The sequence below is a fragment of the Artemia sp. Qi Xiang Cuo genome, chromosome 6, assembly GCF_049724085.1.
Source record: "Artemia sp. Qi Xiang Cuo chromosome 6, ASM4972408v1, whole genome shotgun sequence".
In the NCBI taxonomy this organism is placed as follows: Eukaryota; Metazoa; Arthropoda; class Branchiopoda; order Anostraca; family Artemiidae; genus Artemia; species Artemia sp. Qi Xiang Cuo.
In genome coordinates, this window is record NC_142799.1 from 81,256,616 (window position 1) to 81,284,068 (window position 27,453).

Here is a 27,453-nt window from a genome sequence, read left to right on the forward strand (position 1 = left end):
TATTTCCATCAGTCGCTTCTACATGGGAATATGCAACTTAGACTGATACCCTGCACTTTTTAGGCAAAATGAGCAGCTAGCATTCTTTTATTAATACCTTCTCAACGTAAATAAGACTTGACAGCTTCTTTATTCATTAGAAGCCCTACAATTTTCCATAGGCATATAAAGATAGGATTTATATAGGGAATTATATAGGGATATAAGTTATAGATATTTACATAATTTTATATAGCCCTACTATATATGTAATTCTATGTGACCTGCAGAGCTCTGATACATTTTCAAAAAAAAAAAAAAAAATATTTCGAGTGACCAAACCCTGCTTTAAACCATATAATTTTCAACACCAATGTTTTAAAAGGCAATCGAAAATTCAAAGACTTGAACGTACCCACTACCTATATTTAAAGCAATGAAATACTTTTTAATAAAGCATTACAGTTTGGTGTGAAGAAGGAGGAGACGGCCTCCCAAAATATTGGATACAGTCACTTCTTTTTCACTATAAATCTTACTTTTAACTTTAATTTGAAAAGGCTTGTTTTTCGTTTAATGGGTAAAAAGGTGAATTAAAAACAACTGATGAGGCTCTTTCAAAAATAAAATGGTACAAAATAGATGCAACTTCTTATTCCAGATCTGAACCATAAAAAAACTCATTACATTTGTCTGATGTTCAGTTATAGGGGCAAAGTGTTCGTAAACATCTAGAATTTCAGCCCAAACGGATATTCTAGTGTACATATAAAAAGAAATACGCATGTGTTTGCTATAGTTTGAACCTACCTTCTTGAGCAAGTTTTCCGAAAACTCTTGCGATTTCCAAGAGACAAGCTGTACCACTGGATGGGTCAATGGACCCAAGGCTCCATGAGTCACGGTGATTTCCAAGTAGAACATAACGATCTAGTAAATATAAACTAATTTAGAAAGAAAGAAATTATAGTTCTAAGATATTTCTTCCATTTTGGATTTTTGACACAAAAACACGAAGGTTACAGAAACTTTATAGCGATAGAAATTGTTCAGTTATGATAGGGCACAAATTACTGTTATTTTTTTAGGAAGGGGAGAGGGGTGGCTTAATGTCAACTCAATTATTGATTCCTGCATCAGCTGCTGACTTTTGGTGCTACAGACCCCGTAAGATCTGTGGGTAGATTACAGTTGGGCAAAAACTTTTTTGCTTTTGGTAAGAGTTATATATTTCTTCAATATTATTCATGTGCATATTTGCATTTTTATGAAAAAACAATGCCTGGGAAAGCAACTTCCCGAGAAAAGGAAAAATTGGTGAAAACAAATACAAAATTATGTGTTAAATGTGCCATTAAAGGGGCTCAGTAAAAAATAACCATCATACACATACAATGAAAACAAAAACTACAAGACTGGAAACTTTGAATCTTTCCCCAAACAAATCAGGTTGAAAATTAGTACTGGCAGCCTACTAACGGCTGCTGAATATATGACTGGCACCTGGGATGTATGCGAAAGGTGGTTTTGGGCCCCACCTAACCCTTCCCCCTGGTAATCCTAAATTCTCTTGGATTTCCAGGCCCTTTTTATTTAATTTATCAAAGAAACATGTTTTTATTATTTGCCCTCCCCGAAATTTCTTTTATATCTCTCCTTCCGAAAAAAAATTGTTAGGTATTTGCCTGTCTGGAACCATTATTTTTAATTTAGTTTATAATGTTATCTACCGTCTCTGAAAGACCCATCCTAGAATTTGTTTTCCTTATCTGTGTACATATTCGGTAGGTAAGATACGGATGTTAATAATGTAATACCCACATTAGAATAGTTTAAAAAACATCGTATACATTTACCTACCCTAGATTGTATTCATAGCAAACACCTGCTATATACCTTCTGCTCATGGGCGTAGGCAGCATCTTGTGTAGAGGGGGGCAGCCGCTTCTGTGATGGAGGGGGGAGGGGTCTAACTAATACTTCCCGAGGTCCTTTGAATTCCCGAGGTCCCAAGGTCTTTAGAAACTAGTCATTCTATATTTCGGTAAAACTCGGCCTTTAACATTTTCCATGTTCTACTTTCCCTGCAACAGTATAACATAAGACCCTCTATCCAACTTCCAATTTCCAGAAAATATAAACACCACAAAAGCGATTTGACACAAATCACATTATGGTTAGATAACAGCTTCTTGTTCTAAGAATTCAATTCAAAAGTTTACAGTTGGACAAAATTAAATATCAAAATGGGTATAGGGGAGACTGGCCCACGTTTAGCCAAAGCAAACAGTTTCAATATAAGAACCTATGGGGCTTCTGGTTGATTATAAAAGCTCTGACAGATGGCAGTGTATGTTTTTAAAATGTCTGACCTTAATTAATACTTTTACCAAAAATATCAGTTTGGATCAGGTTTTAAGGTGATTAACTCTGGAATTTTGGTCAATTTTGTCTGAAAGCCTACGCCTAATTACGAATACTAGAAAACTCACGTTGTAAACTCACATTGTATTCTCTTATTATTTGCCTGTTTTTGGCAGCTTCCGAGACGTGCCATCTTCACCAGTTTGCTGTTAGTATTTTTTCATCCTGCGGGATAGCGAACTCCCATGTTCGGCCACAATACCTGGGGTAAATTCCGCATGCCGTACCAAGGTGTCCAAAAGTCGACTATGCTTGTAAAGGCTGTGTAAACAGCATATTTAAGCTTAAAACACAAAACTGTGTCAATTCTGGCGTTGTTTAATCCTGTCAGAACAGTAGGTGAACTGAAGTTCCATTTTTTCCTTTTAAATTTCATTCAAGATAAAATGCTTAAAAGTAAAACAGAAGAGAAAAGAAAGAAAGGTGGCTGTGATCCAGAAGAAAATAAAACAGCAATTTTTTCTGTCCTATTCTACAAGAAGTCAGTTGGATTCTCTAGAAGTGCCATGGCTGTCCCTAGAGGAACGCTGCAAGACTACATAAAAAAAAGTTGAGAAGCTGAATATCCCTCTAAAAAGTCTGGACCTAAGTTTTCTTACACCCTGTCACAACACATGATAAATATTTATAGAGGAACAAGAGGAATAACGGAACTGCAAAGGCAGTGGAGACAGTGGAGGAATTACAGGTAAAGATTGGTATCGTGGTTTTATGGATTGCCTTAAAACTCTATCAGTAAAACGCAAGAAAGTACAAGCCTATGACGGACAACTGCTTTCAACTGTCACAGTGTAGGAGCTTTCTTTAACCACCGGGAGCGAGGCCTATATTAACACATGTTCAGATCACAAGACATTTGAAAAAGTAGCAACTGAAGAACTTAAGGTCCACTTTTGGAAAGAGACTGGAGCAAGAGACTTTACGCTAACTGAAGAGATGGATATTGTCTTAAAGACAGAAGTTGAAATGAAACTACAACCACTGACAGGTAGAACACCAACATTAGTGGAGCGGCTTACTTTTGGTGTTGATCAGTCAATGTATAATTAGAAATTAATACTCTTAGTTTCTTTTAAATCTTAATGAAATTCATTTTGTAGTTTTTTATGCCACATTCTTTCTTAATTTTATAGCCGAAAAACAAGCATTAATGTTCTCCTGGTCACTTTTCTTTTTCTTTTGTCCGGTGGCCAAACATAAGCCAGAGACGGCCGAAACAGTGCAGGGTTGGCCCAGGTTTGGCACACTTGACCACTTTGATAGAGAGGCATCCAGGTGGGAAAATGGCGGAGTATTTCTAATTGTCTTTTTCAAGGATGGTATTGAATGAGTTACTTTTGCTTTGGCATACTCAACAACTTCTTATCGCTTGAATCAACTCATAGAGAATTAAAGAAGTCAAAATCTGCCGATCGTGGGTCAGTCTCCTATCTATATATCGGACCGAAAATCAATATTGAAGATCGAAACGTAAATGTTGATATCGCAAACGATATTTGGAAATTTCTTTTTGTTTCCAGCTTTTTTAACCATCTACCAGGTAACATCCAACAAAAAATTCCAACATACGAAAAGTTCTCGTTAATATCTAGCGTAAATTTGAAGTTCTAGGGGAGGGGGCAGCTGCCCTCCCCTGCCCCCCTTCCCTACGCCTATGATATGGGGGGAGGACAACCAACCAGAGAAAAAAGTTTATTTTTGGAAATTTCTTTTTCCAGCTTTTTTAATCATCTACCAGGCAACGTCCAAAAAAAAATTTCAACATACGAAAAGTTCTCGTTAATATCTAGCATAAATTTGAAGTTCTAGGGGGGGGGGGCCGCTGCCCTACCCTGCCCCCCCGTCCCTACGCCCATGCTTCTGCTAATACCACCCTCTCCCCTAATGTATAATAAATGGATGTTCTTCAATTAAAATTTTTTTAGTATTTTTGGGACAAGATATCCATTTAATGTCATCAATATTCACTAGAGATAAATAGATAGACAAACATATAGTTAAAGCTATTAAACCAATTTATCAACAATAAAAGTAAATATACAATCACATACTCCCCCCCCCCCCGAAAGGATCTATGGTCAGGAATAGATCAAATTTTTCTGTAAGGTCAAAAAAGTTGTTTATAATTTAAAATTTAAAATATAAATTTTGTCCATGTTTTTCTAAAAGTCATCTAGGTAGAAAGAAAATGAAAAAAAATATTTTTCCAACAAGAATCTATTAGTTAGTAAGCGATGCTTAAAAACTAGTGCCACTTTGAATTTCATCTCAATGACTTCGTTTAGAATCATAACAAAATTTCTTATTTGTTTTCTACTTATAGATAACAGATAATTCCAAAATGTTTGTGCAAGGGTGATAAGATGACAGAAGATGATGTTCTATATTGTTAACTGAAAAAAAGTCCACAAAATGATGTTTTTATCAGTTTCAAATAGTTTAAAAATGGAAATGGTTGTTTGTCATTAAAACTATGAGGCCAAATCTGAATAAAAAAAAACATTTCTCATTGGAAATTAAATAACGAATTTAAACTTAAAAAAAGAGAAACTATCATAAATCTGAGAAGGGTTACTACGGTAGTAACTGTTCTCACATTTATGATAATTTATGTTGTTTCAAAAAAAAAGGCCGACAAAGGACTCTTTGTGGTGGAAGCTTGGGCCCCCCAATCGCAAAAATTTTTGGGGGATTTCTTCAAGTTTCCTGAGAGAAAATTGGGTTTTCAAAATCTCAAAATTTTACTTACAAAACAATCTTCACAATATTTAACTACTATATTCTTAATAAACACTTTTACGCTAAATGAGCTATTGACATTATATGTTGCTGGTATTCTACTACCTTTCTCAACGGAGCCTGGTATAGTCCCAATAACTGTGTAAGTATCTTTTACTTCTCTTGTTGTTCTAATATCCATTGTTAGCTTAGTTCCTGCTTCAGCAAAGGTACCACCCAATTTATAGTCCGTGGTGAGGTCTCCTGTCCATTCTTGAGGAGACTCTTTACCACCTAGCTTCCTAAAATAATGTAGATTTAAACAAATATGAATAAATATACATTCTTGTGCAACACTATTTAATCAAGCTTAAGACTTAGAGTAATTTTCAAATTTTTTATGAAGAAAAATTTTGGACCAAGTTAACCCGTTAAGTTAAGCCACTGAAATAAACGGAAGAAAAGATTAAATACCCCACAGAACTAAAATCTCCAATAATCACTGAAATAAAATAAATTTTACGCATCAACAATACTGTTTAAATATTTAACTACAGAGTCCGAAAGTGCTCATTAATAATGTTGCAGGAGATACGGCCATGCCTTTGCAAAGTTACTTTGTAAAGCCGATTTTAGCGCTTATTCTAAATTGATTACAATCTGTACGAAAGTGGTCAGGCCTTCCCAAAATTCTTCTGTATAACCGATTTTAAGCCCTATTGCAAAGTGGTTGCAATTTGACCGAAATGACGGTCGCATCTCAGAAGCAGTTACATTAACAACAAAAACAAGAAGAACAACAGGGAATTCTTTTCATAAGACAGTGAAGATAATTTGAATGAATATTTCGGCCCTATGTCCAAGGGCCTTCGGCCCTCAGCAAGACAAAAATATATGAAAGAAGAAAGACTCACAACAACATGTGACCAATAAAACTAAAAAAGCAAAGTTTTTCAACACAGTCCCAGCATCCTTACTTCAGTGAATTTCAACCAGGAGTCCTGGTCTTATGAAAAGAATTCCCTATTATTCTTCTTGTTTTTGTTGTTTGTGATGGAAAGGCAGTGTGGTCTTCGTCACTATTTTCGTCTCGCTTATAGAAGTTACATTGTCAACAACCTTAACCTCTGCTTGGTGTGTTCAAAATAAAGCTCAAAAAGATCAGCAGAACTTTTAATTTGCGTCATGTTAGCGCTTCTCCAGGTGTCTAAGATCAGACGTTCTAAATAAAGATCTAGAATGGAAATACATAGGATATATATCCCTTTTTAATAGTTGAACGTAATTGCTTTGATTATGAAAAAAGTGGGATTAGAATAAATACTATGAGCTTGTTTTATTTATTGTCAATTTAAAATCAACAAATAAACCTTGTTCTACAAAAGAAGATGTTCAAATAAAAGTTAAGAGCTACACTAAATCAAAGATGAGCATCAATGACTAACAATTAGTAAATGAAACCCAAAGTGAGCAGAAATTACAACAAATAACCAAGCCAAGCTTCAAATGAACAGAAATTACCACAAACGACAGTAAAGCTAACGCTCCCCAAATCTTCTAAAGATTAAATTAAAAAAAAACAAGTTTTCTTAATGAAAGTAAGGAGCGACATTAAGTTTAAAACGAACAGAAATTATTCCGTATATGAAATGGGCTGTCCCCTCCTCAACGCCTCACTCTTTACGCTAAGATTTGAATCTCTCTCAACTTTATTTTTTAATGCAATAAAAAATTTTAGCGTAAAGAGCGAGGCTTTGAGGAGGGGACAGTCCCTTTCATATCGGGAATAATTTCTGTTCGTTTTAAGTTTTAATGTTGCTCCTTACTTTCAGTTAAAAAAAAAACTTTTTTTTTTATATTTAATTTCTGAACGTTTTTGAATTAATGCAGCCTTGATTTTGGCTTCTCTAGTAGGGTTCTCTGATACGCTGAATATGATGGTGATATTTTCATTAAAGTTTTATGACTTTTAGGGGGTGTTTCCCGCTTTTTTAAAAAATTAGACAAATTTTCTCAGGCGCGTAACTTTTGATGGGTAAGACTAAACTTGATGAAACTTATACATTTTAAATCAGCATCTGAAATAAAAATCTGATTGTTTGATTTATCTATTGGTATCAAAATTCCGTTTTAAGAGTTTCGGTTACTATTGAGCCGGGTCGCTCCTTATTTACAGTTCGTTACCATAAACGTTTGATCAGAACGTCATTTAAGCCTTACTGAGTTAAATAAAAAAAAAACAAGTTTTTGTATCAAAATTTCGCGTAAAGATCGAGGCGTTGAGGAAGGGACAGCCCCTTTCATATACGAAATAAGTTTTGTTCGTTTTAAGTTTTAATGTTGCTTCTTACTTTCAGTTACAAAAACTTGTTTCTTTTATTTAAATTCTGAACGTTTTTGAATTAATGCAGCTTTGATTTTGGCTCACCGTACATGAATAATTAAAACGGAATTTTTATATTAATTTTCCTTTTTTGGCTAAATGACTTTCTCAAAATTTTGTTCCGACATAGCTTAAGAATTAACTTACGTAACGAATTTCTATATTCGTATGTTTTATTACATATATTTGGGAGTTCGCCCCGTAGTCCATACCACGCCCTTTACGGTAAAGTTCGAATTTTGTTCGAATCGCATATCCCAGAATCACAAAGGCCGGTTAATTAGAAGAGATAGCTCTTATGAAAGTACTAAAAAACTTTAGCGCAAAGAGCGAGGTATTGACTAAGGGGCGAACCCCCTCATATACTTAATCATTTCTGTTCGTTTTAAGTTTTAATGTTGCTCCTTACTTTCAGTTGAAAAAAACTTGTTTTTTTATTTCTGATCTTTTTTTAAATAATGCTGGGAAAATCCGGCGCCCCCTTCATAGAAATGTCCCTTCTCCCACGGAAACATCCTCCATGGAAAGATTCTCCCTCATAACCCCTACTCCGACCCACCCCCCCACCAGAAAAAATTCCTCGTGAAAATGCCTGTATACTTCCCAATAATCAATACTATATGTAAACAATGGGTAAAGTTCATAACTTGCAGCCCTTCCCCCGGGAACTGTGGGGGATTAAGTCATCCTCAACGAAATATTAATTAGATTTTCGACTATGCTGAACAAAATGGCTATCTCAAAATTTTGAGTGGGTGACTTCGGGGAAAAAATGAGCATGGGAGGGAGCCAAGTTGCCCTCCAAATTTTTTGGTTACTTAAAAAGGACACTAGAACTTTTAATTTCCGTTCAAAGGAGCCCTCCCACGATATTCTAGGACTACTGGATCGATACGATCACCCCTGGGAAAATAATAATAATAATAATAAAAAAACAAATAAACACGCATCCGTGATTTTTGTTTCTGGCAATATATACAAAATTCTACATTTTTGAAGATAGGAGCTTGAAACTTCGATAGTAGGGTTCTCTGATACGCTTAATCTGATGGTGTGATTTTCATTAAAGTTCTATGACTTTTATGGGTTGTTTTCCCCTTTTTTCGAAAATAAGGCAAATTTTCTAAGGCGCTTGACTTTTGATGGGTAAGATTAAACTTGATAAATTTATAAATTTGAAATCAGCATAAGAATCTGTTTCTTTTGATGTATCTATTGGTATCAAAACTCTGTTTTTTAGAGTTTCGGTTACTATTGAGCCGGGTCGCTCTTTACTTACAGTCGTTACCACGAACTGTTTGAAACAATTTTTTCAAACTCTGCCATTCGAAATGTTTTATTTGACGTACAGCCGACAAAAAGAGAAAAATCCCATAATCACCAACATTACTGAAAAGAACTAAAGAATTGAAAGTTTGATATATACAGAAATTCATTCCTGAAAACCTCAGCAATTTAGGGTTAACATTGTTATGAAAGAGAAAATTTTTTTAATGTATTTTGTTTTCAGCAAAGCGCAAACGGCGTTCGGAATCACGGTCACAAAAATAATTAGTCACAGTCACAAGTAATCACAATAATAAGTAGTTGCAGTTCCAGTTGCAAGTAGTTCGCAGTCACAGTTGCAAGTTGTCACTTTTTGCAAGCAGTCGCTGTCGAAAGTAGTAAGAGTCATAAGTAGTTGCAGCTGCAATGATAAGTGGTCTCAGTTACAAGTAATCGCAGTCGCAGTTGCAAGTAGTTGCAGTCACAAGTAGTCGCAGTCTCAGTCAAAAGTAGTCTTAATCGCTGCCAGATATAGTCGTAATTACAACCACAATCAGTTGCAGTCGCAGTCATAAGTAGTGGCAGTCAACGGCAATTGCTGCCACAAGAAGTCACATTCGCAGTCACAGGTAGTCACAGTCGTAAGTTGTTGCAGTCGCAGTCGTAAGCAGTCAAAGTTGCAATTGCAAGCAATCAAAGTCACAATCGCAAGTGGTTTCAGTCACGATCAGTCGCAGCCACAAGTAGTCGCAGTGTAGTCACTAGTAGTAGTAATCGGAAGTAGTCGTACCTGCAAGGATTCGAGGTAGTACCAATAGTAGTAGCAGAAGAAGCAGTTTTTGTATTAGTGGTGGTGGAGGTAGTAGTAGCTGAAGTAAGAGCAGCTGTAGTAGTAGTAATCCTTAAAGCTTCAACTTAATACCCTTAAATGTTCCTAAGATATTGAACACATGCCTTTTTGATGACCCAGATGGACATAGTGTCTTTTAATGAAGCTTAACATCCCATGAATTTTTATTTTAATAACCTTGGCCTTTTTGAAAAATTCTAAAACCCAATATTCCTTTTCCCCAAAAATAAATACTATGTGTAAACAATGGAGATTATATGATAAACAATCCCTGCCCCAGGGGCTGTGGATGGTCGTGTCCTGAAAACCAAGAAAAGTGTTTTGGTCATGTCATCCCTAGTGGCAAAGTTATTGGACGGTTCGACTGTATTGAAGAAAATAGATATCTCAAAGTTTTGTTCAGTTTTTAGAGGGGGGGGGGGGTGGATTGAAAAAGGACGAGGGAGCTATTTGCCCTCCAATCACTTTTGTGTTTTAACATTAACACAAAGTTTCAACTTAATACCCTTAAATGTTCCTAAGATATTGAACAAATGCCTTTTTGATGACCCAGATGGACATAGTGTTTTTTAATGAAGCTTAACATCCCGTGAATTTTTATTTTAATAACTTCGGCCTTTTTGAAAAATTCTAAAACCCAACATTCCTTTTCCCCAAAAATAAATACTATGTGTAAACAATGGAGATTATATGATAAACAATCCCTGCCCCAGGGGCTGTGGATGGTCGTGTCCTGAAAACCAAGAAAAGTGTTTTGGTCATGTCATCCCTAGTGGCAAAGTTATTGGACGGTTCGACTTCGACTGTATTGAAGAAAATAGCTATCTCAAAGTTTCGGTCAGTTTTTAGAGGGGGGGGGGATTGAAAAAGGACGATGGAGCTGTTTGCCCTACAATCACTTTTGTGTTTTAACAATAACAAAAAGCTTCAACTTAATACCCTTAAATGTTCCTAAGATATTGAACACATGCCTTTTTGATGACCCAGATGGACATAGTGTCTTTTAATGAAGCTTAACATCCCGTGAATTTTTATTTTAATAACCTCGGCCTTTTTGAAAAATTCTAAAACCCAACATTCCTTTTCCCCAAAAATAAATACTATGTGTAAACAATGGAGATTATATGATAAACAATCCCTGCCCCAGGGGCTATGGATGGTCGTGTCCTGCAAACCAAGAAAAGTGTTTTGGTCATGTCATCCCTAGTGGCAAAGTTATTGGACGGTTCGACTGTATTGAAGAAAATAGCTATCTCAAAGTTTCAGTCAGTTTTTAGAGGGGGGGGGGCGGATTGAAAAAGGACGATGGAGCTGTTTGCCCTCCAATCACTTTTGTGTTTTAACATTAACACAAAGCTTCAACTTAATACCCTTAAATGTTCCTAAGATATTGAACACATGCCTTTTTGATGACCCAGATGGACATAGTGTCTTTTAATGAAGCTTAACATCCCGTGAATTTTTATTTTAATAACCTCGGCCTTTTTGAAAAATTGTAAAACCCAACATTCCTTTTCCCCAAAAATAAATACTATGTGTAAACAATGGAGATTATATGATAAACAATCCCTGCCCCAGGGGCTATGGATGGTCGTGTCCTGAAAACCAAGAAAAGTGTTTTGGTCATGTCATCAATAGTGGCAAAGTTATTGGACGGTTCGACTGTATTGAAGAAAATAGCTATCTCAAAGTTCCGGTCAGTTTTTAGAGGGGGGTGGATTGAAAAAGGACGATGGAGCTGTTTGCCCTCCAATCACTTTTGTGTTTTAAAAAGGCACTAGAACTTCCGACTTCTAATGAAATGAACAACCGCCGACGTTTCTAAGACAACTTCTTCCACATGAAGTCACCTGAAAAAAAATATACATAATGCCCACTTCACTCTTCCCTTATTCAGTACCTTCTCAGCCCGATCCTTTAAATAAAATGTAGCAATATAGTTCTTATGTCATTTCGTATAGCTTAAGTCAGTTCTTCATTACCCAGGTCGAGCCTCTTTGCATCAAAAGTTGTGACAGCCTGTTAATTTAGATACCCAAGAAGTTGAAGTGTGCATAGTAACGGGGACACTCATTGCTGATTTTGGTGCAAAAAAAAAATCACGTGTACAGGATACCACTGGCAGCGTTACTTACTAAGACTGTTACGCGAGGAAAACAAAAGCCAATAGCCTAGAAATCAAACAATAGGAAAAACAGAAGTCTAGAGGACAGAAACAGGGAAAAAATCTCAGCTAATTCATTACCCCCTCCCCGCCCCAAGGACTAAAAACAAAAATTCATGGGAACTAAACGTTTACCTTTTCTGGGAATGATAAACGGCTGCTTTATCTTATATACAGGGATATACTATTATGTCATCGATTTTGTGTATTCATTTTCAAAGGGTATCAGGATTAGAAGCTACTATTCCAACAAAGATAGCTTTAGGCCAAAGATACCTGCTACCCTGACTGTAGATCCTTTCAAGTATCAACACAGGTACCATAAAAAATATCAGTTAGAAGTAGAAGCATTTAGCGAAAACCTTTATGCATTAATGATTAGTTCTATTGGCTGTCTGGGGGAAAAATACCTATATCCCACCGAAACTTATTTAGAGAAGGGGATCGTTGTATTATGTTTAATGTCAAATTAAGCAATCAAAATAATTATTTTATTACTTAATATTCAAAGTCCCTTCTGAGGAGCTCTTTTATATGTCAAAGCAGAGAAACATTTATCAAAATATCGGATTGTAATAATTGTTCACTGAATAAATAATATCTGCCAAGAGTTGTGTCAAGGCCTAAATGATAATTAAATTGTTTGGAGAAAGCAAAAATAATTCTGGTTAAAATGGAAACCCTACGGTAGCACATTGGATTGTTCTTCTGCTTGGCAGTAGGAGACCCATGGTTCGATTCCAGCTTCTACATGACTGTTCGACTGGATTTCTACCAGTCACTGTAAAAAAGACCCAGTAACTGAGACGCCAATTCGACGCCATGTGTCCCATCAATGGCCTTGGAGAATCTTTCAGCAAGGAAAGAGCCTTACTTATCCAACATTGGAGCTGTTTGCTAAAAGCCTAAAGGAGACTAAGAGCACTGAGTTGCTCTTAGGAACCTTTGCAGGGTCTAAATTAGAAAAGCTTAAATGAAATGATTATAATAACTGTTCTTCCATTTATTTGCGAAGGAAATAGAACTGCAAAGGCACTCGGCGAGTAAAGACCCACAAGATAACTGAAAATATCGATGAATCATTTTCTAAAAAACACGGTAGGCACATCTATTTGCTTAAGGCAAGAGAATTGATGTTCTTTAGCTAAAGATGACACTAATACTCTTGCTAAAACTTATTATACAATAAGGGAAAAATAAGAAAGCAAAGGAAGAAAAATACTTAATAATATTTTTTATTGAATGATTTACATGTATTTTTAAATAATTTATTTCCCTTATATCGAATATCTTCTATCGTCATCTCCCAGTTTGTTTCTGGTCAAATGAAAAGCAGTAAACTCTTGAATGGAGGGGGGAAGGGGTAAAAAACGATTTAAAAGAAGGAGGGACACTATGGGAGGGAGTGAAGAGAGAACTACGAATAGGGATGAGGAGGTAGGGGAGGAGCCTGTTCAACCGTGTATGCCCCAGGCTATTTGATGCTTCGAGGAACTGACATTAGTGATGCTGGTGATATTCTAGTACCGCCAAATGTTTTTCAAGAGCTCTGAATAAAACTACCACCTACAGGTCCAAGTGCTTGATTACCACTGTCAAAACTACATGTTAAAATCACCACTGTAGGCTGCAATGTACATGAGAGTTTTCAGCAGAATCAAACTGTCTTTTTCTTTGTATTTCCAATTAATATTCAAAAAAAGATAAAGTTACCAAGTGAATTTTCTGGGGGTCATGCTTTACAATTTAACATAATGAGAGTGAAAAATTCACAAAGTTTCTGATCACTTTATGAAGACGCCTATCCGACCCATAGATTGACGACTGGCTGTAGATTGGGGCATCACAATCTCTCTATCTGCAACAATTCTCAAGATAAAAGCTTTGTAATTATGGTGTTAATTATAACATTCCAACGCGCAACGTTTTGCTGCTTGTAAGTTAGGTACAGGATTCTTATACGACAGAGCGACTTAAGTACTGCGAAAAAAATTACTTACTGTAATAAATATTCAGCATCTTTGTATCCAATTGGTTGGGCCGGAATTCTTGGTAGTTCCCTCATCATTTTTGAATCATTGTCAAAATAAGCAGAATCTAAAGCCAAAAAATAATTAAAAATTTCGACCGTATGACATAATTTTTTTTAGTGTTGATGGTTGACACTAAGCATTTAGATTTCTTTTTAGTTTTAGCATTCAATACCTTACTCAGAAAAGCCTTTAGAACTATTCAAAAACATAGTCATAGCCAACGCAATCTTCTTTGCAGTAATCGTCATATTGTCATAGCAATGATTTAAGCCACTATTTAAAAACATAATTAGTAATATAGCAGATTTAAAGAATGCTTTGTTGGCAGTGTTCCTGAAAAAAAAAACCCAAAAGAATGAAAATGATGCCGAAAAGACAAAGGTTAGAGTCCATGATATAGCTCAAGTCTGTTATATTGCATGGCACTGCTTTCAATTTACAGTGCTTGCAGGGAGGCTTACGAAAACCAACTCACACTCGTTGTACAAAACTCATGGATATGCCAAGCTGAAGTCTAATTTGGTAATTCCATTTTGAACTGAAAGATCAGCAGCAAGTACCTACAGGGAACTTGCACTGTCGGTATTGTTTTAATTAAAATTCTTTGCTGCGCAATCCCTAACTGTAGTGCGGATGAAATGATGAATTATTTTAGAGAAAAGACTTGCTTTTTACGATTTGATGATTTTTTATTTGATTCAATATTACAAAACAACCTAAAAATACACCCAGAACGAAGAAGTTAAAACATAAATATTGTGTGTATTGAACGTAACAACTTCCCCAGCAAAAAAAATAAACTAAATAGTAAACTAAGAACCATAAATAAGAAAAAAAGAAAAACTTAAGAAAATAAGCTTAAAAAAGAAAAAAATCAAAAGAAAAAAGCTTAGTTTGTATTTGCAAGAGAAGAGGATTTCGTCAAAAGATTCATAAAATTAAAATATCATCCGTAGATTGGCACTGCTTAAAACTTTTTTTTTTTTTAATGAGGCTGAGAATGAAAAATTTATTATTTTCACCAATGAGAGAAATGCAATTAGAACTAAAACCTTTTGGATAGACATTCCTAACTAAAGAAGATTCAAGTATTTCAGATACATTTGACTCACCAATAGAAGGATAATGTGGAGTCAGTGGATCACCATCACTCAGCAATAGCGTTCCTGACTGTACACCATCCTCTGGTAAGTCTACAGTGTTAGGGTAGACTTGATCACGACCTCTTGGAGAAAAATCCTTTGGGTCAGAGAACAGCAACACTCCAGATGCTCCCCGTTTTTCAGCTTCAAGAACCTACAATCTCAAATTTTTTAGTATAAGGATCAAGCGGAAATACCTTCCAAATGAATGACTCATACTTCAAAGTTCAGTGCACTAACCTCTTCATAGATATGAAGTGCACCAACTTCTTCAACAATAAATGTTTACCAGATCTGAGGAGGAAAGTGGCCTGTATCCTTTTTTCTATCGAGGAAGGGTCTTTCCATCCGGGTAAGAACATATTCAAACTGATTTACCCTTAAAATCAAGGACTCATATCTGACAATAAACATTTCCCAAAGGAGTAGTCAGAGGGTAGCCCGTTAATCCATACCAGGGAAGGATTAAATATTAGAAAAAATAACGCCATTTTTTCAGAAGTTACAAAAATGGCCTACTGTATATCATAACTCGTCTAAGCGTGGCAAACGATCTGACCCAATTTTTTCCGCCTTATAACTCAGATCTCACTAACTCACAAATAAGAGATACATTTTTATAAATCGAGGGAAAAAATCCTGGGATTAAATATGTCTTTCGGTCTCAAACTATTAGCACACCAAATATCTCTTGCGGCTTGATTGCCCCCCATATATCGGTCTGAGTGCCCCCATATATCCCAAGTGCCCTTAAACCTACTCTATAAGCTAGTATTTTTAATAGGTAGACCTACTCTTGGATGTTTTTTTGAATACTTGCTGTCTTTTGTCAAACAGTTGGTGACAGTGGTAGCGAACTGTAAGTAAGGTGCGACCCGGCTCAGTAGTAACCGAAACTCTAAAAAACGGAATTTTGATGCCAATAACTGAAAGTAAGGACCAACATTAAAACTTAAAACGAACAGAAATTATAACGTATATGAGGGGGTTCGCCCCCTCGTCAATACCTCGCTCTTTACGCTAAAGTTCAAATTTTGTTCCAAATCTGTAAGAATGACCCCTGAATCACAAAGGCCGTTTAATTAGAATAAATAGCTATTATGAAAGTACTAAGGAAAACTTTAGCGTAAAGAGCGAGGTATTGACGAGGGGGAGAACCCCGTCATATATGCAATAATTTCTGTTCGTTTTAAGTTTTAATGTTGTTCCTTACTTTCAGTTGAAAAAACTTGTTGTTTTATATCTAATTATCACAAAGGTCAGTAAGTCAGAAAGTAAGTATGACGGCACTAGACCCACAAGGTCCAAACCGGCGCTTCTGATCTCCGTTCTATGGCCCTTCAGCCGTACTCACTCCGTACTCAATCCATACACGCATCAAAAATAGATGTTATTTTTTATAGTAATTACTTTTTAAAATAATAATTATCATTAAATCATTAATGTTGTTTTTTAGTTATATAATTTTATAATATATATTTATACACTGTAAAATTATATTATTTTAGCATAAAACTGTAATGCATAATTTACTATTTTTAATAAAAAATTTAATATTATATTATTATAGTCATATTTATAGTTATATAATTTCATAATTATTATTTTAATAGTTAAATTTATTATATAACTAACCAAAAGAACTGTTTGGCATAAGGCACAAGCATAAATAAAAATTCTTTTGTAAGAACCGGGGAAAAATACTCTGCTCCCATTCACAAAATTATTGGCATTTTTGTTTTTTCGTGAACTTAATTTGAAATTAATACTTATCATTGCCTCGTTTTCACTTGGTAATATTAAAGGGGCATTGCTCTTCTAAACTAGCTATCGTAAATTTCTATATTATTAACTAATTTCATATTAAGTGGCTCTGAAGGCATTTTAAAATCGACTGTTTGGTCGGTTAAAATTGGTGTCAAAGCGCACTATGTTTTACTCATTTTCCCCATTGAACTGAATTGAATTGGATTATTTTTATTTCTAAACTTTTATTAAATCCACAAAAACGTAAAATGAAAATAATTATGAAAAAAATATATAAAATAATTCTTGGACAATAATAGCACAATGCGGTGAATAATAAATGAAACGAAATTTATAACATAATAAAGGCACATAATAACACACACAAAGAAATATGCGACACACTTACTGTTTTAATATGGGACACCTTGGGTGTATATTTATTATAATATTAAATAAAAAGAACACATTTTTCTGACTGAAATTAAGGAGCAATATTAAAACTTAAAACGGACAGAAATTATTCCGTATATGAGAGGAACTGCACCTTCTTCAACCTTCGCTCTTTGCGCTAAAGTCTTAAAATTCCTTAAAAACATTTCTCGCTCAAATTCAACGGCCCTTGTGTTTCAGCAGTCTTTCTTAAGGAATCGCAACAAAAAGTCGAACTTTTGCGTAAAGAGCAAGGCTTGAGAAAGGGGTAGTTCCCCTATACGGAGTTTACATATGGATTAATTTTTTTTCATTTTAAATTTTAGTAATGCTCCTTACTTTCAGTCGAAAAAACTCTTTTTTATTTAATCTCTGACCACTTTTCAAGTCATGCCAGGAAATCCCCTTTCCTGCCCCCTTTCTATTTAAAGTTTCCCTTAGAAAAATTCCCCTGAAAACTATCCTCTACACGGAAAATGCACCGTGGCAGATAATTCCATCCCCTCGAAAAAAAATATCTGTAAATTTCCCAATAAAAAATACTATATGTGAAAAATTTACAAATTGCGTAACTCGCAGCCCTTTTCCCAGTGGCTATACGGGGTCTTGTCATCCCTAAGGGCATAGTTAGTGGACATTCAAACTATGTTGTTCGAATGACGGCCTCAAAATTTTAATCAGATGTCTTGGAGGAAGAACGGGACATGGGAATGGGGATAGTTGCCCTCCAATCCTTTCGGCCACTCAAAAAGGGCTCTAAAACTTCTGATTTTCTTTCGAATGAGCCCTCTCCCGATCTCCTTGGACCATTGGTTCGATAGAATCACCCCTGAAAAGAAAAAAAAAATAAGCACGCATCCGTGATCTTTCTTCTAGCAAAAATTCCACATTTTTCTAGAGAGGAGCCTAAACCCTCTACAGTAAGGTTTTCAGATATGCTGAACTTGATGGTATAATCTTTATTAACATCGCTTTGCAACTTGGAGGTGTTTTTCCCCTATTTTGAAAATTAGGCAAATTTTCTGCGGTTCATAGCTTTTGATTAATTGTCCAAAGTGAAAAGTTTTGTGTCAATATAATGTTGTGAAAAAAAGACGGACTATTTGGGAAAACTGATGAAAAATGTTAAAGTATCTCGCTAAAAATCAATAAAAACCTGAATTGAATAAAAAGTTCCTATAAAACGTTTAGTGAACGTTTCGTGAACGTTTAGTGAAGATATTCCGATTGAAATGAGAAATTTATTGCCATTTTAAGCTAGTTTAGAGGGGAACCTGTCTTCGAAATTAACTTTCATTTATTTTGTAATATTGACCACAAAAGTGTGAAAGCTGTACTTACAATGTTTCCTCGAAAGATTTTTCCGTAGCGAGCAAGCACAATTTTGCCTGTAACATTGACACCATTGTCTTCCAAGTGTTTGAAATCGTCTGGTCTTCCATGATATGCATAGACGACATCACCCTGAATGAAAAAAATAATATAAATGTGTTAATTTTAACGTAGGTTTGGCTTGTATTACTAAACTTTCAACGTAAGTTATTAAACTTAACGAAAGGTAAATTTACTACATTTAAACCATGTGGTGAAAGATACACGTTTCCAGAGATCACAAATTGTAAAAGAAATAAAATCACTGCTATATTAAAATTAAAACCTGTTTTTTCTTGCTTGATTTTTCGTAAAAAGAAATAATGTAAAATAGAAATCTAAAGGAATAAATAGTTCAAAAATAATATACTTGCAAATTTGTATGTTCGCAAAAAATAATAATGTTTGTATTTGACAAAATTGTGATTTGAAATAAAACTGAAACGCTGAAACCTCCAAATCCTAACAAATTCCAAAGCGCGGGATATTTTAGCTTCAACCCGTATACATATTTTTTTTTTCTCACATAAGTTGTGTAGCTGCTGACTGTTTTAAGATCAGAGAAAACAAAAAAAGAATGTACATTATAGCCACGTACTAACAGGAAAACAGGTTTCTAAGATTACTGAAAATCTTTTCAAAATCTATATGGATGTTCTTACACAGGTTCGGCCAAAAAAAATAACAAAAAAACGTGGCGCTGCAATTCTTTTGTAACGGCATTGTGCATAGGCAACATCACTCTGAACAAGTAAAACCACAGCAGTTTTGCTGCTATTACTGTAGGCTATCTGAAATCTTATACTTGCAGCCACAAATTTCGCGCTATTGATATTCCCAACAGCTTTTAGAAGAAATTAAGGTACAATCTCTAGAACATTGGGATTTGGGAGGAAGGGCGGAACAATCAATACAACATGAACAGCTGAAAAACTCAAAATGTCCACAAATTCCGAGGTATGATACATTTGATGGGATAATATTCCATCGTTTTGTTGTTGCTTTTTCCCATACGTTGCGTAATTACTTATCACATACAAAGAGAATTGTCAAAAAAAAAAAAACACAAAGAAATGAATCTAAAGAAGACAAACAGGTCTATGGCCAGTAAATGAAGACGAAGAAAAACAACAAAACTCAAACGAATATTTCGTCCATATCTAACAAGGTGTCTTCAGCGTAAAAAAAAAAAAAAACAACAACAAAACAAAGACATTAAAACTAAAAATTATAACTAAAAAATACATGTAAAACTAAAATAGACTAACCTAAAATATATAATATACAATTATTTAACATTTACAATTGTAGCTACCTTCTTCAACTAAGTAACAAAAGTAACTGGAAGAAAAGTAAAGTAAGAAAAGGAAGTGGAAAAGTAAGAGAATGGAAGATTTGTAAGAGTTTAATTCACTAAATTAAAATGGGAAGGTAGGAATTAAGAACTACTAGCGCCACTTATGATGTAGCATCCGGCGACGTCATTAAAAAAGCACAAAATTTCAAAGAAAATTGGATTTTTTATGTTGATTTACAATGCAATAGCATTTTAGCTGAAATTTCTCTGTAAGCGATACTTAATCAGCATTTCTAATTTTCAAGAATTGTTTAAAATCAAATTTCATTCTGCAAGAAGTAGGCCCAAGAAGGAAAATGTATGCAGGTTAAGTAGACTAGTTGACTTTAAGCTAATAGGCTTACTAGCGACTAAATTCGTCTTTCTTTACACTACCCTACGTCTTAAAGTACCTGAAAAGGCAAGTATGGAACAGTTCTGGGTTAAAAAAGCCATCAAGCGCTAGATGGCGTTGGCGATTTTCTTTTCAACTCTAATGCCAGTAACCACTCTCTAAAATTCCCATATTCTTTGATTGTACATATAATCAGCATGTGGTGAAGCCCCTTCTTAGATGTAAATCTTAAGAAGCTACATACCGAGACTTGTCCTTGTGCCGAATAAGCCAAGAAATTACTATTTATGTCAGGATGTCCTTCTTCTGGAGAAAAGAGCACAGGCTGCTGGGCTGAAAAATTGTAGGTCAAACCAGCTGGATCGGTAATTTGGACCTGAAATAAAACTCAACATTGTCAATGCCGTTAACTTTAAATACTATTTTAAATGTTGTTAACTCCAAATGTGTTAGGGAAACTTTTGTCCCTGGAACATAGTATTATTCACGGTAATCTCAAAAGGCTACCGTTTTATCTTATGTTTTTTCTAAGGTAAACACAAGGATAGTGCTAGCAATTGATTTACTTCTTTTAATGAAGCTTTGTGTTTACTCTTCTAATTAGAACGAGTAAGTACTTACAAAAAGAAAAGCAAAACTTGGATTTTATATCCTAAACACCTCCCGGAATTGTATTTAAGTAGGAGATATTAATAAAAGTTTGCACATAGAAGTGTTTTCTATTAGATAAAAATTAGTAGCCTATTTGATTATCCAAAACCAAATTTTTTTAACAGAAAACATGTTCTTCATTAAATAGCAACGAAGACCACACTGCCTTTCCATCATAAACAACAAGCAGAACAACAGGGAATTTTTTTTTATATAAGATAGTGGAACGTAACTTTATGAATATTTCGACCCTATATCCAAGGGCTGTCCCCAGCAAAACAAATAAAGAAAAAAAATATAAAAGAACTCACATTAAAATTCAATCGTTAAAACTTTAAAAAAAATTCAAAACAGCCCTAGCATCATTACTTCAAGGAAGTTCAACCAGGAGTGCTACATCAAGCGAAGTGAAAAAAGACAGTTCATTCAAACGGAATGAAAAACACTTTCAGACAAACTCTTAAAGCTAATCTTGCCTTTTCGGCAGCCAGCCTAGAAGGTTTATCCGTAACAGGCTGAGCAGAATTGTTTACTGGTTTTTAATATAATCAGTTAAATCATTTCTAATTAAATTTGTGTATAAGGCATTAAGCGTATATTCCCCCAAATCCAAATTTAAAGAAGTATTACTATTTATTTTGATTCTAATTTCAATTTGATAATCCTAGCCATAAAATGCTTTTTGAAGGAACTTCACTTATTAGCAACGATTTAGGTATAAAACAAATTGTTCGAGAGGCAATTGAAATTAGAATCAAAATAAATAGTAATACTTCTTTAAATAAATTTTGAATTTTGGGGAATATTCACTTAATACCTTGTATACAAATTTAATTAGAAATGATTTAACTAATTATATTAAAAACCAATAAACAATTCCACTCAACCTGTTACGGATAGGCCTTCTAAGCTGGCTAGAGAGAGAAAAAGAGAGAGTGAGTGAGTGAGAGCGTGAGTGAGAGAGAGAGTGAGAGAGAGAGAGAGTGAGAGAGAGAGAGAGGGAGAGAGAGAAGGAGAGAGAGAGAGAGAGTCAATAAGAGAAAAAACATTCCTGATGATTATTCTTTTGTCAAAAACTAAAACAAAACAAAATAATATTCAAACCTTACATGAAAAAATAATCATTAAGATAATAGGCCTAACAGTTAACTTGAACAGGAAATCTTAAGCAGGAAACTTAACAGGAAACTTAAGTAGGGAACTTAACGGTACCCCTGGTATTTTCTTTGACCCACAATGCCAACAAAATTCAAAGGCTATCCCATAAACGTTAACCAAACCAAAGAGACAACTTAGCCATGGTCAATTTTTCATTGATTATTCTCAGAAACTGCTACTACGCTACTATGAACACCACTACTACTAACACCTCATTCCAGTACGAGGCCAAATGATGCGGTAGCAGTATAAATAGCGGAGAACTATGTAATTTCTATGTATTCTAGCATAAATATTTCAAATGTCGCGTGCAATAATTTCAGTTTAATGCTGTATTTGAATATGATACCAGAAACTTGCAACACTGCAGTAGGTGAAACCGCATATGGAAACTCTAGGGAACACGGTTGAATTACACCAGTCCCCCCTTCTGCCTCAAGGAGTGTCCGTCCCTCAGGTAAAACTAGGACAGACACATGGGATGCTGTGTCGATATCTGATGAATTTACGCTGCATTAAAGCTGCTAGCTAATGGCACATGTAGGACACATGTAGAAACATGTGTCCACCAACAATGTGGAAAACTGTAAATATAAAAAAAAACATAGAGTTGCAAATACAGACCATGAGGATTCTGCTCTTACTTGGGTCAATTTTCTCAAATAAAAGTACTGAATAAGTCTAGGTATAACATAACAGTTTTGATACAACTGACAAATAGTTTTGTAAACCATCCAACTCCTGACAAGAAACATCCGGGCTATGGTACTAGTTGCTCTTACACTGACCACAAAAGACCCGCTGTGAAAAATTTTTTTTCCACCGCTTTTACGTACAGTTTTTTTGTCAGAAAAATATAGCTCATATCTGTCACTTCATAGTATAGTTGAAAACTTCCCAGGAACGGCTGGCTGAAAATGTCTTTTTTCTGTATTTCTTTCTCAAAAAAACTTCAAAGAAACTCCATGCTCCAAGGGTCTCCTGCGCATATTATACCATAGACATTTCACATTTAATCACCGTAGCGCATAAGCTTTCATCGTAGTCGTATTGTAGATTACCTTTTCTTGTGGACCTTCCAGGGCCCTTCTATGGTTTCATAAGCATTTAAAAATTACAGTTTTAAAAACCCTGACATACAGTATGAGAATAATGTTTAAACTTTGAACCTTTTTTTTACTGTAAATTATATGCTGCTATTTAGCCTTGGGAAAAAACTTATCTTCCTGTGAATCATATGTCTGCAATAATTATTCTTGCCAATACTGACTGCTCAATGCAGGAAAATTCCCACCGAAGTCAATACAGCCCTGCACACTCCTCCGCCCAATCTTATTTAGAACATTACTATTTTCTATGACTTATGAAGTTCGCATCTCTTTATAACCTTTATGAAACCTTTATAACTACTTTCCTTACCGTTTGAGGACACTCTACCTTTTGTCTGATCCCCACTGGATTGGCAAAAACCAAAGTTTTCAGTAAACTATTATTAGTCATCAGTAAAAAGTGACCTAGCTGTCTCAATTTTTCTTGCAGTGTAGACATAAGCCCCTTGTTTTTATTCAATGCTTTGGGAACAAAATGCACAATAAATCATTCAGATCAAATTGAATCAAATGAGAACCCCGTGCCCCTATTCTTTATGAAAAAAACAGTTTTCCACTAATTTCATTGGTTGATTTGCTTTCCTATTAGCTTATTAGGTCAATAAAAATTGGAGCCGAACTTTGTAACTCAATTGCTACAATCAACTTCATCATGGGTTTTTGAACATATTAAAATTATTGCAGATACGTGGCTTCCACTGTCCAAGAACAATACAACTCTGGTATTGATGAAATGTGCTAAACTTTTCACTACCACATGGAAGCAAGAAGGTGGAAGCAAGAATGTGGCTTCCACATGGAAGCCACATGGAAGCATTTTTTTTTTTTGCAAAAAAAAAAAAATGGTTATTCTTAGCACAATCTAGGACTTGATAAAGTTTATACCTTGTTTGTATTATCATTTGGTGGATATGAAAGCAAAACCTTATGCTTTATAATTTGTACGTCATCAATTCCAGAAGACACTAACTGATCCTTTACCCAAAGTGCTTGCTCATAATCATACTTAGTACCAGCTACATGTGGAACTGCTGACAAATGCCTAAAATAAAAACAAATCCATCTTATAGTAGTTTATGAACAAATCCATCATAAAAACAGATCCAGTACAACTAGGAACGTGCCCTTATACCTCTTTTGCGAAGACACATAATGGTAAAATATTAAACAAACAATCTTAAGTTATTTTCAGCTTCAGAAATTAAAAACATAATACAGAAGAAAAATTTCCATACCTGGAAAGTGTATATAAAAATATGCTTTTTATAACACGCCGGCTCCTTCATAAACCACTCCCCGGGACAAGTATTTGTCGGTACATCCCGATCCAACTTACCCTCCCCCGATATTCTGAAATTGTTTGAAACGAATTGCAGTTAACCCTCCTACGATGAAATATGATACCAACGATGCATATAGCAATGATACATACGATGAAAATGACTGCCAACGCTAAATTTACCATATTAAAAAGCTCGCAGCCCCACCTTCAATTGCAAACTCTAAAATTAATCACTTTTTTTGCAGTCATTGTCTCTGATCATAGTTTTCTAGCTATGAAATATACAGTTTTTGAGTAAATAACTCGTAAATGATAGGCAGCGCAATAGCGCTGCCTAAGAAAAAAACCATGTTGGCACAATGTATTGTTTTTTTTTTTTTTTAGACCAGGGCACTCTGTATCAAAGGAGCTGCCGTAAAAACTTCGGAAAGGGCTTATTCGATTGGAAACTGGAAGGACTAGTACCCTTTTTAATAGTATAAAGTGATTGGAATGCAACTAACGCCCTTTCTACTCAAACCATTTCCCCAAACACAAACAATCAAAATTTTCAGATAGCCATTTTGTTCAACGTAGTTGAAAGTTCCGGAAATTAGGTCTTTGATGATAATAACCACCTCAGAGCCCTCAGGGCAAGGGTTACATGTTATGCCCTGGGGGCATATAATGTTTTTATTGAAAGCTTTGTCGTAGAAACTTGAAAAAGGGCTCATTCGATTGGAAATTGAAAGGGCTAGTGCCCATTTGAATAGTCGAAAGTGATTGGAGGGCAACTAACCCCCCTCTGACACCCACCTTTTCCCCAAACACAACCAAGCAAAATTACTAGATAGCCGTTTTGTTCAACGTAGTTGAAAGTTTTGGAAATTAGGTCTTTAAGGATGGCAGCCCCCCCCCCCAAGCCCTCAGAGCAAGGGTTGTCAGTTATGCCCTGGGGGCATGTAAGGTTCTTATAGAAAGCGATGTTGTAGAAACTTCAAAAACGACTCCTTCGATTGAAAAATGAAAGGGCTAGTGCCCTTTTTAATAGTCAAAAGAGATTGAAGGGCAACTAACCCCTCTCTCACGCCCACCATTTCCCCAAATAACCCAATCAAAATTTCGAGATTTTATTTTGTTCAACATAGTTGAAAGTTCTGGAAATTAGGTTTTTGAGGATGACAACCCTCCCCCTCAGAGCCCTCAGGGCAAGGGTTGTAAGTTATGCACTAGGGAAATGTAAGGTTTTTATAGAAAGTACTGTCGTAGAAACTTCAAAATTCATTTGATTGGGGATTGAAAGGGCTAGTGCCCTTTTTAATAGTCGAAAGTGAATGGATAGCAACAAACCCCCTTCTCTCGTCCACCATTTCCCCAAACACATTTCCCCAAACAAAGCTTGGAGAAACAGCCATTTTGTTCAACGTAGTTGAAAGCTCTGGAAGTTATGTATTTGAGGATGACAACCCCCAAAGCCCTCAGGAAAGAGGTTGTAAGTTATGGCCTTGGGGGCATATAAGGTTTTTAATGAAAGCTTTGTCTTAAAAACTTGAAAAAGGGCTCATTTGATTGGAAATTCAAGGGTAGTGCCCCTTTTAATAGTCAAAAGTGATTGGAGGGCAACTAACCCCCCTCTCACGCCCACCTTTTCCCCAAATATATCCAATCAAAATTTTTAGATAGCTATTTTGTTCAAAGTAGTTAAAAGTTCTGGAAATTAGATCTTTGAGGAAGACAACCTCCCAACGCCCTCAGGATGAGGGTTGTAAGTTATACCCTGGGAGAATATAAGGTTCTTATAGATAGCGTTGTCGTAGAAACTTAAAAAAAAGCTCTTTCGATAGGAAATTGAAATGGCTAGTGCCCTTTTTAATAGTCCAAAGGGATTGGAAGGCAACTAACCTCCTCTCACATCCACCATTTATCCAGACACATCCATTCAAAATTCGAGGATGACAACCCTCCCCCTCAGAGTCCTCAGGGCAAGGGTGTAAGTTATGCCCTAGGGGCATGTAAGGTTTTTATAGAGAGTTTTGTTGTAGAAACTTCAAAAAGTGCTCATTTGATTGGAAATTAAAAGTGCTAGTGCCCTTTTTAATAGTCGAAAGTGATTGGAAAACAACTATCTCCCTTCTCACGCCCACCATTTCCCCAAACACAATCAATCAAAGTTTTGAGATAGTCATTTTGTTCAACGCAGTTGAAAGTTTTGGAAATTATGTAATTGAGGATGACACACTCCCCAGAGCTCTCAGTGCTAAGGTAGTAAGTTATAACCTGGGGGCATATAAGGTTTTTTTTTAAGCTTTGTCGTAGAAAATTGAAAAACGGCTCATTCGATTGGAAATTCAATGGGCTAGTGTCCTTTTTAATAAACGAAAGTGATTGAAGGGCAACTAACCCCCTCTCACGCCCACCATTTCCCAAAACACATCCAGTCAAAGTTTTTTTAGACAGCCATTTTGTTCAACATAGTCGAAAGCTCTGTAAATTATGTATTTGAGTGCAAATGTTTTTAATTTCATAACTTTAACAAATCAAATAATATTAACATTTTGATTACTAAATATCAGTATATGTATATTAAACTGACAATTCACATTCATTTGTATTTTTTTTCAGTAAAGTACGAACAGAAATTAAAATAAATAACCGAGTCAAACTCAAAAAGAGCAGAAATTAACATGAGTAGGGCTCAAAACTCCTATGCCTTCCCAAGGCCAGAACATAAATTGCACTTTACTGAAAAAATACAAATGAATGTGCATTGTCAGTTTAATATACATATACTAATATTTAGTAATCAAAATGTTAACATTATTTGATTTATTACAGTTATGAAAGTAACAACATTTATATTTTTTCAGTAAAGTGAAAATATGTTCTGGCCATGGGAAGGCATAGGGGTTTTGAGCCCTAGTCATGTGAATTTCTGCTGGTTTTGAGCTTGACTCGGTTATTTATTGTAATTTCTGTTCGTTTTGAGTTTCATTTATTTATCGATGCTGATTTGTGGTAGTTTCACGCTTGGTAGATTATTTGATTTTATTTTTTGCTCATTTTTGGTTTAATGGA

The 27,453-nt window shown here is 35.2% G+C and overlaps 1 protein-coding gene across 1 annotated transcript in view; it reads right to left on the minus strand.

Annotated features, from left to right (window-relative positions):
* LOC148951655 (glutamate carboxypeptidase 2-like) overlaps positions 1-27,453 on the minus strand; it is a 109,925-nt gene that overhangs the window by 22,240 nt on the left and 60,232 nt on the right. The window contains exons 3-9 of the mRNA XM_089091176.1: positions 24,003-24,159; positions 20,444-20,575; positions 18,479-18,601; positions 14,930-15,113; positions 13,785-13,881; positions 5,248-5,423; positions 790-909 (exon numbers count right to left, since the gene is read on the minus strand). Coding sequence (XP_088947302.1) covers positions 790-909; positions 5,248-5,423; positions 13,785-13,881; positions 14,930-15,113; positions 18,479-18,601; positions 20,444-20,575; positions 24,003-24,159 — 989 coding nt within the window. The remainder of the gene's footprint in view (positions 1-789; positions 910-5,247; positions 5,424-13,784; positions 13,882-14,929; positions 15,114-18,478; positions 18,602-20,443; positions 20,576-24,002; positions 24,160-27,453) is intronic.